This window comes from Neophocaena asiaeorientalis, unplaced genomic scaffold, assembly GCF_003031525.2.
Source record: "Neophocaena asiaeorientalis asiaeorientalis breed wild unplaced genomic scaffold, Neophocaena_asiaeorientalis_V1.1 scaffold171, whole genome shotgun sequence".
Classification (NCBI taxonomy): Eukaryota; Metazoa; Chordata; class Mammalia; order Artiodactyla; family Phocoenidae; genus Neophocaena; species Neophocaena asiaeorientalis.
The window spans coordinates 6164797-6180576 of NW_020174013.1; the positions used below are offsets into that span (position 1 = coordinate 6164797).

A 15780-nucleotide genomic window follows, 5' to 3' on the forward strand; every position below is an offset into this window, starting at 1 on the left:
AAAAAAAAAAAAAAAAAAAAAATTCCTAGAAGAAAACATAGGGGAAAAGCTTCATGACATTGGACTTGGCCACGATTTCTTGGCTATGACACCAAAAAAACAAACAACAAAAACGAAAATAGACAAATAGGGCTACATCGAACTTAAAAGTTTTTGTGCCTCAAAAGACACAATCAACAGAGTGAAAAGGCAAGCTACAGAATAGGGGAAAATATTTGCAAATCATATATCTGATAAGGGATTAATATCCAGAATACATATCGAACCCCTACAACTCAACAACAAAAAAATCAAATAACCCAATTTAAAAATGAGCAAAGGACTTGCACAGACACTTCTCAAAGATGGTATACAAATGGCCGGCAAGCATTTGAAAAGATGCTCAACATCACTAATCATCTGAGAAATGCAATCAAAACCAATCCGAAGGTATCACCTCACACACATCAGGACACCTACTATTAGAAACAAAAACCAGAAAACAAGTATTGATGAGGACGTGGTGAAATTAAAATCTCTGTGTACTGTTGGTTGGATTGTAAAATAGTGCAGCAGCTGTGGTACGGAGGTTCCTCAAAAAATTAAAAACAGGGCTTCCCTGGTGGCTCAGTGGTTGAGAGTCCGCCTGCCAATGCAGGGGACGCGGGTTCGTGCCCCGGTCTGGGAAGATCCCACATGCCACGGAGCGGCTGGGCCCGTGAGCCATGGCCACTGAGCCTGCGCTTCCGGAGCCTGTGCTCCGCAACGGGAGAGGCTACAACAGTGAGAGGCCCGCGTATCGCAAAAAAAAAAAAAAAAAAAAAAAAATTAAAGGCTACAACAGTGAGAGGCCCGCGTATCGCAAAAAAAAAAAAAAAAAAAAAAAAAAAAAAAAAAAAATTAAAAACAGAGCTTCCATATCATCCAGCAATCCCACTTCTGGTTATATATCCAAAAGAACTAAAAGCAGGGTGTTAAAGAGATATTTACACACCTGTGTTCATAGCAACACTATTCACAACAGCCAACAGGTGGAAGCAACCCAAATGTCCATTAATGAATGACTCCATAAATAGAATGTGTCACAGTCTTACAATGGAATATTATTCAGCTTTACAAAGGAAGAAAATCCTGTCACATGCTAATAAATGGATGAACCTTCAGGACGTTATACTAAGTGAAAGATACCCAGTCACACACACACACAAAGACAAAGACTGTATGATTCTACCTATAGGAGTTATCTAAAGTAGTCAAAATTCAGAGAAACAGAAAATAGAATGGTGGTTACCAGGGGCTGAGGGAAGAGGAAAAAGACAAGTTGTTGTTTAACGGGTATTTCCCCTAATATCTCCATATTACAGATTACAAAACTGAAGTTAAAAAGTCAAACATCTAAAAAAAAAAAAAAAAAAAAAAAAAAGTCAAACATCTTTTCCAAGTTCACACAACTAAGAAATTGCAGTGGCACAGGTAATAAAACACGGATCTACTGGGCTTTGAAGCACTAAGGAACATCTGAAAATGCTAATGACTTTTATGACAATGTTAATTGTTACTATTAAATATGTCAATCTCTTAGTCTCCATGGTTTACGTGTTAGAGTAGCATTTTTCATACTGCTGGTTCTAACACAGTTTCAGATTTGCAAGATGGTAAATTTTATGTTATGTATTTCTTACCCAAAATAAAAATACGTACATGAAACTGTCCAACGAAGGGGAGAAGATAGGAGGCTCCTGAAGCAAGGAGCCCTTCTCCACTTGTAACTTGCTGTGAAACCATGGATAAGCTATTTAATCTCTCTTCCTGAATCTTCCTCAATGGTTAAATGACGAGAATAACTGTAAGACCTATCTCTCAGATTGTCTTAAGAATTAAATGAATTAATATGAAATAATAGTAAGTGCTCAATAAATCGTATCTATAATTATCATTACTACAAACCATCTCTGCGCTTGTAGTCTTCCCTTCACACTCAAAAGGAGATCATGTCAGTGTTTTCCTGAGTGCAAAGAGAAGGCAAGAATGAAAGCTCCATCCTTTCATTCTCACTTCTCCCAAGAATTCTGCCTATATTCTCACACACTGCTGGCTGTAGCATAAACTGGTACAACCACTTAAAAGAGCAATTGGCAGAACCTATCAAGCTTTATACCGCACATGAAACCCAGCCACCTACTCTAGGAATTTATCCTACAAACACACTTGCATATTTACATAAGAATATGTACAATAAAATCCACTGTTTGTAATACCCAAGGATAAAAAAATATATAAACATCTGTCCAGAGGAGATTGATTACATAAATGTATTTCCTAAAGTTATTAGGTTGAACCATATGAAATTGACATTGGAAATTTTATGACTCTACCTTATGCCATGTAGCCATGAAAAAGAGTTAAGGTGCATTCCTGAGCTTTGATGTGAAACAGTCTTCAAGATGTACAGGTGCAGACCAGTACATATATTATGCTCTAATTGTGTGTGCGTGCGTGTGTGTGTGTGTGTGTGTGTCTGCGTATATTGGAAGGATACTTAAGAAACTGTTAATATCAGTTGCTGCCTCTAGGGAGGGAGCCTGACCCGCAGGATGGAAACTCACGTTCTACTTTATTACCTTTTGTGCTGTTAAATGATTTACCATGTGCACATATTATTTTTCCAATTAAGAAAAATTTTAAAGAAAAAGTGAAAAGCATGCCCAACTAGAAGATCAATCACCATGATGAAGTTGTCAGTGGCTTGAATCAACCAGCACAGCCCCAGGAGTAGCACAAAAAGAAAAGTTGCACCCTTCCTACCCTAAGCTTTCAGGCTTGAACGTATGAGGCATTTCTAGCAGGCCTATGCAGTGTGATGATACATGGTGTAATAAAAATCTCCAACAAACTACATCACCGTCCACCAAATTCTCTACAGTCTCTTTCATGTCCTTATAAAAGTTTTCTCCACAAGTTCAATGGGGGAAAAAGGCAGGAATCAAACAAACAAAAAAAACTTGATTTTTTTCTTATGTATTTTAATTACCTTACAGAAAGAAAAAATCCATACCACTCATATATTTTTATTTTGTACTCTAGATCAGTAATGAAAATAAACAAAAACATACATTAGGTACTTACTCAAGTACCAAGCATTTTTCTGTAAACGTATACATATTAATTCATTTAACCCTCACAACTGAATGTATAGTACGCAGAGAACAGGGATCCTCACTGGGCTGCCAAGTGAGATGTGCAGTGGAGAGAGGCGTGATTGTAGGATTTATGGCTGGAAGCCTTATGGCAACACTGAAGCCTTATGGCAAAGCTGACAGATTTTCAAAGTCAAGTTATAGCTTTAAAGGCAAAGGGAACCCCTTAAAGATTTGGCAACAGGTGGATTCATTTGTTGAATAAGCATTTCTTAAGAGGTTACCATGTGCTGGGCATATTGCCAGGCCTGTGAGCTGGGAAGAGGCCAAGTGTACTGTGGGAATATACAGCGGGCAGATGTTTACGGGCTGACTGGAGGGTGCGAACAATCAGGAGGCTGCGACACAGGCAAGAGAAATGGAGGGCCCAAACTGGCAGATGACGGGAATGAAATGAAACAAAATAATGAAATGAAATGAAATGGGGGATAGGTGGCAGAAGACTTCAACAAGACCCTGCCACTGGCTGGCTGTGAAGGGCACGAAGAGCTGCAGCTGCAAGGATATGAGCAGACGGCCCAAGACCGAGCAGACCTTCAACAACATCCTGGACCTTGGAGAGATGTGTGGGTCGGAGGGAACCAGGCAGATGCCTCGAGGCAAGCGAAGAAAAGAAAACCACCCAGCAAAATCTTATTACAAGAGATGGCCAGGCTTCCCTGGTGGTGCAGTGGTTGGAAGTCCGCCTGCCGATGCAGGGGACACGGGTTCGTGCCCCGGTCCGGGAGGATCCCACATGCCGCGGAGCGGCTGAGCCCGTGAGCCATGGCCGCTGAGCCTGCGCGTCCGGAGCCTGTGCTCTGCAACGGGAGAGGCCACAACACTGAGAGGCCCGCATACTGCAAAAACAAAAACAAAAAAAACAAACAAAATACAAAAAGAGATGGCCGCTCTGAACCAGTCTCTTGATTTTCCTAACAGATGAAAAGACAGAAATCATCTTTCCAGAGCCAAATTATGAAAAGAATTTCATCAACACCATGCTTCAGTGTTTGTGTTCATTACCCTGTAATCGAGGACTTGGCTCTGGGCCGCCTCTGAAGAAACCATCCACATTTCTGTGTATCTCTACCAGATGCTCTCAAAGTCGGGGACACCAGGGCAGCTTTTCTTCACCAGATGCTGAGGAATGAGTTTTCAGTAAACCACCATGTTCTAGGTGAACCTACACATAACAAGTGGAGAGACCCAAAATCTGCGGTTCTGGTTCTCACTACTAAAAAACTTCCCAGAGATGAGAGCAACAGAAACCCAGACCCATCAAAACCAGCCCATCCAGGCCACCAGCATTCTCCACTCCAGGTGGGCGCCCTTCATCCTGCAGGTACAATAATCTCCCCCAGCACCTTCACCTCCACTCCAAAGAGACACTAATCCATCTAAATACTGATGCAAGAAGATCAACTCACTGCAAGAATTGATCTGTTCCCAATCCATATACAACTACCCGATGGGTTCTACTCCTTCTTTTTTAAATTTCATTGGCAATGCATTAGTAAAAGAATTTTTTAAAAAAGAAATGATATCTAGAGACCATCCTCCTCAGACATGATCATCTTATAAAAACTGATACCAATTCTTTTCTTTTTTTTTTCTACTTTCTCTTTTTATTTTTTTATTTATTTTTTGACATTCTTTTTTTTACCAACCACTGTGCCACCAGGGAAGCCCTGACATTCCTTTTTTAAATATTTTTTTCCATTATGGTTTATCACAGGATATTGAATATAATTCCCTGTGCTATATAGTAGGACCTTGTTGTTTATCCATCCTATATAAAATAGCTTACATCTGCTAATCCCAAGTCCTTTCCTCCCCAATTCCTTTCTTTTTTAAAAAAATTATTTATTTATTTATTATTATTTTGGGGGGCTGTGTTGGGTCTTCGTTGTTGCATGCGGGCTTTCTCTAGTTGCAGCAAGCAGGGACTACTCTTCGTTGCAGTGCGCCGGCTTCTCATTGCAGTGGCTTCTCTTGTTGTGGAGCACGGGCTCTAGGCACGTGGGCTTCAGTAGTTGTGGCACGTGGGCTCAGTAGTTGTGGCACACAGGTTTAGTTGCTCCGCAGCATGTGGGATCTTCCCGGACCAGGGCTCGAACCCGTGTCCCCTGCATTGGCAGGTGGATTCTTAACTACTGCACCGCCAGGAAAGTCCCTAAAAACGGTTTTAAAAATGCAAAAACAATGCTATGTTTTATGTGTAAATACATATGTATGTACAAGCATATATTAAAAGTGTTTTTGATTCGCCCATTTGCTTAGACCCGCTAGGCGTCCCTGCCTGGTGAGGAGGCTGAAGCCATGGAAGCCCCCGCATACTACACCCTGGAATAGCTGTCTTGGAGGAGGGCACATCCAGAGCCCCACATGCCACTGGGCCTGAACTGAGAACAAGCCTGGGCCTGGGCTCTGGATAACTTCCCTGCGCTGAGCCGCCCCTCCTGCCAAAGCCTCCAGTTCTGCGGGAACATGCACTACTGTGCATGTGGGCTGCCACGTCACGCCTGCACCGGACATGCAGACGGTCCCCAGGTGGAGAGCGGCCAAAAACACTGGTGAGACCCGCACGTCCAGGAGCCAATGGCTAATCCAGGATGGGGCGACAGTCAAGAAGAGGCCAAAGACAAACACTGCAGGGCACAATAGGGCCTGAGTAGCCAGGAGATGCCAGCAGCAGCGGAGGCCAAAAAACACGCGGCCAGATCACCTCCAAGTGCCCAGGCCACTTCCCAACCCACACCCCGAAGCTGCGGAAATCCTGTAGAGGCTTGAAGCCCTGTGGAACTCGGCAACGAGAAGAATCGTGGCCTTCTGCCTGGCCCACATCGTCCCTTCAACACATGCCCTGGCCTGGGGCCTGGGTCATCCCAGTGGAGGGCTCGTTATGCCTGTCTGGACTCCTCCCCCGGGCCCCACCTTGCTCTGGGATGAGCCTGGAAGACTGTGGGGCAGAACATTCCGTATGTCCCTCCTTTCCTGGATTACTGACAGGTTTCTCTATTAGAAATCTCTCTTCAGGGAATCCATACTATCTTAAGGAACTTTTTTGTAGCTGTACTCAGCATTGTCATGTTTACGTTAATTCCAATTATGAGCAATGATTAAAACGCGCTTCCTTTAAAAAAAATGTATGGGCTTCCCTGGTGGTGAAGAATCCACCTGTCAATGCAGGGACACGGGTTCAAGCCCTGGCCCGGGAAGATCCCACATGCCACGGAGCAACTAGGCCCGTATGCTACAACTACTGAGCCTGCGCTCTGTATCCCGCGAGCCACAACTACTGAGCCCGCGTGCCACAACTGTTGAAGCCCGTGCCCCTATAGCCCATGCTCTGCAACAAGGGAAGCCACTGCAATGAGAAGCCCGCACACCGCAATGAAGAGTAGCCCCCGCTCGCTGCAACTAGAGAAAGCTCCCATGCAGCAATGAAGACGCAAAGCAGCCAAAAAATAAATTAATTTTTTTAAAAGTGTGTTTTTGTTTGTTTGTTTGTTTTGGCTGCGCTCTGTGCATGCAGGATCTTAGTTCCCTGATCAGAGATCAAACCCACACCCCTTGCATTGCGGGCACAGAGTCTTAAGCACTGGACTGCCAGGGAAGTCCCTAAAAGTGTTTTTAAATGCATAAAATAATAACACCAAAGTCAGGAAAGTGGCTATATCTGTGGAAAAGGAAGTGATTTCAATGGGGAAAAGGCACCTAGTAGACTTCAACTGTACTTTTTATGTTTTATTTCTTAAGATGGGTGGTAGGTACACAGGCGCTCGATGTACTATAATCTATACTTTTTTACATGCCTGAAAGACTATGATGGTTTTATACATAACTTCCTCTTCTGCCTTCGTAAAACATGTATTTCCTTTATTTCACAGATTGATTTGTTCTGCTTTTTAAGTTTCTGGTAATTGTATTCAAAGAAAACAAATTTTGATTGACATAAAGAAATCACATTTTTAAAAAATGCTTAAATTTTGCTTTATTTTCAATAGTCTCCTAAGTTAAAAATAATTCTTTACAGCATTTGCTGTAGAAATGTTAAAGCACCAACATCCACCATTTAAATAAATTATACAGATTAAATGAGAAATAGGGACAATTTGTTTTAAAAGCCCATTGTATAAGGTACTGGTTTTTTTGTTTGTTTATAAATTTATTTATTTATTTTGAGTTGCGTTGGGTCTTCATTCCTGTGCACAGGCTTTCTCTAGTTGCAGCGAGCGGGGGCTACTCTTCGTTGTGGTGCGCAGGCTTCTCATTGCGGTGGCTTCTCTTGTTGAGGATCACGGGGCTCTAGGCATGCGGGCTTCAGTAGTTGTGGCATGCGGGCTTCAGTAGTTATGGCTCACGGGCTTAGTTGCTCCGCAGCATGTGGGATCTTCCCGGACCGGGAATCAAACCCATGTCCCCTGCGTTGGCAGGCGGATTCTTAACCACTGCACCACCAGGGAAGTCCCCAGCTATTTTTCCACTTTGGAATTTACCCAACATATGCACTTATACCAATTTGCAAAGAAACATGGAGAAGGCTGTGTTCTGCACTCCTGTTTGCATTTTTGAAAAACTACAGTCGAGCTAACCATTCCACAGCAGAGTAGAGCAGGGACCTGGGAATCAAATGCCAGGTCACGACTTAACCACTATGTGAGTCTGACATGCTACTTAATCTATCCAAATCTCAGTCATAAAATGGGGATAACAATGGTGCTACCTTGTAGGATTATTATGAGGCTTAGATGATAAAATAATTGTAAAACTTTAACAAGTGACTAGCACATTATAAGTATTCAATAAATACTATTACAGCCATTACTATAATTGATAGGACAGACACTTGTAAATGAACTATGGCCCATCTATACAATGGAATACTAGAGAAATTTTAAAAAGAAGGAGGAAGATTTATATTAACTGATGTGGAAAGAGTTCCTAGATGTTAAGTGAAAAAAGCAAATTGCTAAACAAGATTATAGAATGATCCCAGTTATAAATTTAAAAGACACCTGTAAGGGGGCTTCCCTGGTGGTGCAGTGGTTGAGAGCCTGCCTGCCGATAATAAAATAAAATAAAAATAAATTTATTAAAAAAATTAAAAGACACCTGTAGGGACTTCCCTGGTGATGCATGGATAAGAGTCCATGCTCCCAATGCACGGGGCCCAGGTTTGATCCCTGGTCAGGGAACTAGATCCCACATGCATGCTGCAACTAAGAGTTTGCATGCCACAACTAAGGAGCCCACCTGCTGCAACAAAGACCCGGTGCAGTTAAATAAATAAATATATATATAAATAAATAAGAGACATCTGTATAATATGCATATATAATTATGTGGATGGTGGATATACACATATATACACTCATATATATGTAGTGTGTATATTTGTATATATGCAAAGAAAATTTCTGGAAGAATACTCAGAAACTGGGTAATAGGATGCAGGAGAAAGAGGCATGTTTACTCTTTACTCTGTAACACTTAGAACCGTACTTTTTTCCAATGAGCAAAGTTTTCATTTGAAAAAAAAAAAGAATAATGTTTAAAATAACTTGCTTACCAAAAGGGAGAAAAAAAGCACTTTGATTAAAGAAAAGGTATTAACAAAAGGAAGTTTCCACTGAATTCTAAAATTGGCAGCAGATAGAAAAACCCTGTACACATATTAAAAGAAACAGTCCACTGTGAAAGAACAGACTTTAACTGAGGTTCTGGGTTATGTTCAATCCTATCAGAGATCTATTAATTACTGGTTTCTGAAAATATCCACCTTATCTGCAAAGTAAAAGCACTGAGACTTTCATCTTCAGTTTCAAATATTGCTTTTTATTTTTAAAGTACTTTAAAAAACCTATTGAATTTATATAATATTGACCTAAAAGGCAATAGAAATAATACAGTTGAGTTTTAAATTTCTATCACCTGCTGTTTCATTTTTATTTCATTTTTTAAACTTGGGCTTAAAATAACACCTAAAGAAATTTAAATATCTTTACATCTCAAAGTCTCACAACACAAAGCAACTTTTAGAAATAATTTCTATAGAACAGATTAGAATTACAGCAAGGCTTTGCATGCTAAAGAGATTTAAAACTCAAAAGAGAACACTGCTGGGCTTCCCTGGTGGTGCAGTGGTTAAGAATCTACCTGCCAATGCAGGGGACATGGGTTCAAGCCCTGGTCCGGGAAGATCCTACATGCCGCGGAGCAACTAAGGCCGTGTGCCACAACTACTGAGCCTGCGGTCTAGAGCCTGTGAGCCACAACAATTGAGCCCACCCGCTGCAACTACTGAAGCCCACACACCTAGCCCATGCTCCACAACAAGAGAAGCCACCGCAGTGAGATGCCCATGCACCACAACGAAGAGTAGCCCCTGCTCGCCACAACTAGAGAAAACCCGTGTGCAGCAAGACCCAACACAGCCAAAAATAAAATTAATTAACTAATTAATTTTTAAAAGTTAAAAAAAAAAAAGAACACTGCTGCTGAGAAAACTGAGGGACCAAAAAGTAAAAGGCACAACTTATTTATATCTGGTCCATGTTTTATTTTTTTTTAATTTATTTATTTATTATTTTTTTAAACCCAAGCCCCCTGCATTGGAAGCACAGAGGCTTTTTTTTTTTTTTTAATTTTATTTTATTTTTGGCTGCGTTGGGTCTTCGTTTCTGTGCGCAGGCGTTCTCTAGTTGCAGTGAGCAGGGGCTTCTCATGGCAGTGGCTTCTCTTGTTGTGGAGCACGGGCTCTAGGCATGCGGGCTTCAGTAGTTGTGGCACTTGGGCTCAGTAGCTGTGGCTCGCAGCCTCTAGAGTGCAGGCTTGGTAGTTGTGGCACACGTGCTTAGTTGCTCCGCGGCATGTGGGATCTTCCTGGACCAGGGCTCGAACCCGTGTCCCCTGCATTGGCAGGCGGATGCTTAACCACTGTGCCTCGAGGGAAGTCCCTGTAGTTTTCTTTGAATGGGGTCCTAAATTAGAGAACAAAATATTTGCAACTCATGTCATTAACAAAGAGCTAATTTCTTAATTCTTTCTAAAAATCGCCAACTAAGAAAGTCATCGCCAAAATTTACACAGCTCATTGAAAAGTAAAATAAGTGAGTCCTAAATATATGTAAAGATGCACATTTTTACTCAAGGCAAAAATAAATTAAAACTACTAGACACCATTTTTCACCTTCTAGCATGATAAAAAATCAAAAGTATAGGTATGTTATAAGTCATAATTCTAGTTATTACTTTAAAATATGTATCTCAGAAATAACTAAAAAAAAAATCAAAAGTGTAATAACGCTTTGTAGAGTATGAAAAAACATGGTCTCTCACACACTGCTGGTGGGAGTATAAATTGATACAACTTTTTGCAGAGCAATTTGGAATTACCTATGAAAATGACAAGTACAAAATATGGAGTAGATAACCAGCAAGGACCTACTGTAGCATTAGGAATTATATTCAATATCTTGTAATAACTATAAAGGAAAAGAATCTAAAAAAGAATACATATATATGTTACTGAATCACTTTGCTGTATACCTGAAACTAACTCAACATTGTAAATCAATTATATTTCAATAAAAATTTTAAAAATTATATATATATAATTTTTTAAAAGGCAAGTACAGGGCTTCCCTGGTGGCACAGTGGTTGAGAGTCCGCCTGCCGATGCAGGGGACACGGGTTGGTGCCCCGGTCCAGGAGGATCCCACAAAATGTCCTTTGACCCAATAACTTACTTTCAGGCATTTATCCTATGGATATACTTTCATGAAAGCAAAATTATGTACAAGGATATTCGCTACAGCATTCCCTACAGACAAGAAACAATGTTAAGTGTCCAGAAATTATCAGACGTTCATACAATGGAACGTCATGCAGCTGCATAAAAGAACTGAGCAGTTCTTGGGATTTTCTGTTGTTTTTTGACTGCGCAGAGTGGTTTACAGGGTCTTGGTTCCCGGATCTTAGCTCCCCACCAGGGATTGAACCCACCCTGGCAGTGAAAGGGTCAGGTCTTAACCACTGGACCGCCAGGGAAGTCCCCAAACCATATATTCTTATCTTTATTCCTTTTGCACAGTGAGTACTTGATAAATAATGACTCCCTGACTTAACAGACTTTTTTCTCATTCTAGCACAGGACCCCATTCTCCTCAACTAAGAGTTCCACCACCTGAATGCCTCAGCCTTAACCCACAGAACTCTTCAATCTATGCAAGAGAAGATACATTCCTGGAAGGTTATATTTTGAAATATAAGATAAACAATAGATATTTATTGTGCCTGAATAATAGTTTTTTCTAAAAGATGCTATCATAATAAATAGTACAATATAAGAGAATTTAGATGCCTTCTAGGGCTTTTCATCTCATCTAGTTTGGTGGTTAAGACATGGTTATATAAAAAAATAACCACCATGCTAGGAAGGATATTACAGCTGCCAAATGAGTCACACAAGTAAGCAGTCTCTCAAGAAACTCAGGAGGAAATATCACATCTACTAGGGTAGTCAGGAAACGCTTCAAAAGGGAAACAGAATCAGAGTTGGGCTTGATGGATGATCTAATTTCAATAGGCAAGGGACTGACTGCACAGTAAGGGACATCCAGGTGGTTCAGGAACAAGTGAACAGGCTGGTCTGGACAAATGGAGCCTGCAGGTGGCAGGGAGTGCTCCTAGCTCCTGGAAATCCACTTACTCAGTCCCTGAGCCTGTATCCTTCCAATGCCCTGGATTTATTTTGATTCTTCCTACTATCTCCCAGAGTTGTCATTTCATCTCCATTCTCACCAACCTCAAAGCAATCCAAGCTCTCATTCCCTCCCTCTGCAAAAATCTCCAAATTAATCCTCCTATTTCCAGTCTCCACCATCTCCAATTTATGGTGTACAACTCATGACATTTGTTATTTTATACTCATGATCCACTCACCCCAAACTTGCCAACAGCTAACCACTGCCTGCAAAATAAAATTATTCTCCCTCTCATTCCAGGCCTTCTAACATTGCCCTGTCTCCATCTCTCACTCCATCACTGGACTCACACTCCCTAAACATAATATACAAATGTCATGCCTAGGCCCTAGATGTTCCTATTACCTGGAAAATCTCCGTATTTTGTTCCCAGGTGGGGTACACATGATTGTACAGGTTTCAAACACTGTAGTTTACATAAATGATACCACCTGCCAGTGTTGGGCAGTGCACAACCTCTGCAACCTTCCAAAGACAGCTTGTTTCCATCCTCTCCCACCTTGAGACCTTCCCAGAACAACTCAACCCAATTGTTGATCAACTGTGCCTCTGATTCCTACATCAGTTGCCAGCTTGACACAGTTTCCTCACCGAAAAATGTTACAATATTTGGAATACCGAGAGTACCTTGAACACAGCAGATACTCAAAAGACGCTTGCAAATTACAGTGGGTAAGTCAACAAAGGCAGATTGTGGTTAACGGGCAAAAAGCCTTGGGGAGGGACTTCCCTGGTGGCCCAGTGGTTAAGAATCTGCCTGCCAATGCAGGGGACACGGGTTCGAGCCCTGGTCCACATGCCACGGAGCAACTAAGTCTGGGCGCCACAACTGCTGAGCCTGTGCTCTAGAGTCCGCAAGCCACAACTACTGAGCCCACAAGCCACAACTACTGAAGCCTTCATGCCTAGAGCCCGTGCTCCGCAACAACAGAAGCCACCGCAATGAGAAGCCCGCGCACCACAAAAAGGAGTAAACCCCGCTGGCCACAGCTAGAGAAAGCTTGAGTGCAGCAATGTAGACCCAATGCAGCCAAAAATAAATAAATAAAAAAATTTTAAAAAGCCTTGGGGAATTCCCTGGCGTCCAGTGGTTAGGACTCCACACTCTCACTGCCAAGGGCCAGTATTCGATCCCTGGTCGGGGAACTAAAAATCCTATAAGCCACGCAGCGCGGCTAAACAAAACAAGACAAAACAAAACAAACCAAAGGTAAAGAGCCTTGAAGGCCAAGAGAGAAGTTCCGACTTCATTTGGGAGATGATCAGAATATGATCAGAAATATGATCAGAAAGATGTTTTAGGAAGACTAATTTCAGCAACCACAAGCAAACAGGGTTTGAGACACTATTCTCAAAGTACCACCTTAGTTGTCTGTTGGAGGGGGCCTGTGGGAGGCTCCCTCTGTAATATGCAGACTCCTCAAGTCATTCAGTCATCCCTCAGTTTATCTGTTTGGGATTACAGATAATGGTTTTCATATACCTACACTCAGAGTGAAGCTTAAAACTGGGCCATTAAGCCAAGAAAAACATGCCTCTGCCTGAAATATCTGCGTATCTAGGAAACAGTTCTGACGTGAATAATTATATACATACATAAAATACATATACACAAATTAAACATTTATCTTCTTCCTTTACTTCTTTTGCAGTCTTCCTCTTTTCCATCTGTCTCTTCCCTTTTTGGTTTCTTTCTCTCTTTCCCCCTAAAATTATTATTCATGTCTCTCATTTCTTTCATAAGTACATAAATTAATTTCATTGTACTGATGTAGTACCAAATAAGTAATTCTTATCTGTAAACTGAAAACTCAGAAACTAATACATTAAACAAAATGAGTTTTCTAATTAATTTCCTTTCAAAGCATGTGTCTTAGATTTCATGTCAAGATAGCATATCAGTAATGGACTCCATGGTCCCAGATAGTTTATTTACTTCCTAAATTTAAATAAAAATCTTTACTCTCCAAAGGAAGAATATTATGTGGAAGTAATCCACTCCAGTATCAAGGCACATAGCACCAGTGGAACCATGCACATGTCTATCAGGAAAAGATTACCAGGCAAGCAACCAAATTTTTTAAATGAATGGAGAGTGAATCTTAAAAGAGGATCCAAGGTAAAACACATGATACAATTTTGTGTTTGTGCCCAAAGAGGCTGTCTCCCTTGAAAGCCCAACTTTACTGTTTATTCCTCCCACCAAATATGCAAAATACACTCACTAGTACTAAAAACAGAAGTATGCTATCACTATTGAAAGGTAAGCACTATCAAAGGAAAGATCAAAATATTTTCCTTTCATCCTACTAAAGTGAAAAGAAAAACCATTAAATACTGGATACTGTTTCTGAACTTAGGGGCAGTTTCCCATGGTTTTTTCCCTCCCCAGCCTGAAGATCTTCCGGAAGTTACGGTGTGAATCTTTGGTAACAAACGGTGGACAGGTGCTTTGCTAACTCCATACTTGGTAGGAAAAGAAGAGGAAAAGGGCACGGACAACCATTATTTAGAGTCTATCGCTAAATTAGTCTCCTTTATAAAAATTCCATTACAACTAATGTTATGCAGAGTATATAGAGTGTGTGGAAAGTGTACAGCAGACCACACCATGATAACAAGGCTTCATCTTTTCAAACACCATCAGAAATTGGCAAATAATTCAAACTGCTCTTAGCCCAAGGTTAAATTGTTGAATACTAACGATAAAAGTTTAGAGAAATCTAATTAACCGGTTGCTAATTTGCTCAAAAGTAAACTACAAACATGGGAGGCTTGTTCATCTCTATCTGCGTCTCCCCAAAGCTGGCGATTCGCCCTCAGGAGGGGCGTCTAGTGGGCGTACCAGAGCCGGCTAGAGCTGGGGAAAGCGGGGTGGGGTGGGGGGTAGTGAGGACCAACCCACCCCTTGGCTCGCCGCGCCTGTGGCCGCGCTCGGCCCAGAACCCGGCCTGGCTTGGCCTCCCGGAGGCAAACAGGACGGAGACTGGACCGACGGACGGGACGGACAGACTCGACAGGACGGACAGGACGGGCAAAGAAGCAGTGCGTCCTACCCGGAGGGCTCCCTCCCAGGGCCGGCGGAGTACCTGCTCCGGTCATCCAGGCTGCGGTTGTCGGCCGCCGCGGCGCGCCAGTCGGGCAGTGTGCTGGCGCACAGCACCACCATGGACACGATCACGAACACCACCGACACGCTGGCCAGGATCTGCGCGGCCAAGGACGACGTGGGCTCCTCGAAGGTCCGCCGCATGCGCTCCAGCCAGCGCCGGGAGGGGGCCGCCTCGGCACCGCCGGGTCGCGCCTCGTCGCGGCCCAGCGCGCCCGGCTCTTCGGCCGTGTAGAAGGTGTAGGTGTCGGACATGCGGTCGTCGAGGCGGCGCTGGCAGCAGTACTCGAGGTGCGCGCCCTCCAGGCCCCAGTAGATCATCTCATTGTAGAAGGAGAGCTCGCACATCCGCGGCGCGAAGCGCAGCTTGCCGTGGCCGCGCACGTATAGCAGAATGAAGCCGAAGGCCTCCGAGTGCCGGTCAAAGAAGTACTCGTTGCGCTCGCGGTCGTAGTCGTCGCACACCTCGAGCACGTCGCGCTCCGAGCGACAGCCGTGCAGCCGGCTCACGCGGCGCAGCGGGAAGTCCTTCAGTAGCTCCCGGGACAGCGAGTACCGGGCGCCGCCCACGTTCAGCACCACCGAGGCCGCCCCGCTGCGCCTGTAGGTCATGGCTGGCAGCCCAGAGGGCCCCGAAGAGGCTCTCCCTCCGTGCTCCGCTGCTGCCCTTCGCTGGCCCGGGAGCCCCTCGGCTCTAGCCCCTTTGGCAGTCCGGCGTGGCTGCTAGCGACGCTCCCTCAGCACG

General features: G+C 43.0%; 1 protein-coding gene across 2 annotated transcripts in view; it reads right to left on the minus strand.

Annotated features, from left to right (window-relative positions):
- KCNG3 (potassium voltage-gated channel modifier subfamily G member 3) overlaps nt 1-15647 on the minus strand; it is a 27381-nt gene extending 11734 nt beyond the window's left edge. The window contains exon 1 of one of the 2 annotated variants that reach the window (XM_024753635.1): nt 15016-15647. In XM_024753635.1, the coding sequence (XP_024609403.1) occupies nt 15016-15647 (632 nt within the window). Of the gene's footprint in view, nt 1-14982 lie in introns of both variants that reach the window. The other variant, XM_024753634.1, reaches the window with a different exon arrangement.
- Between the last annotated feature and the right edge of the window lie 133 nt (nt 15648-15780).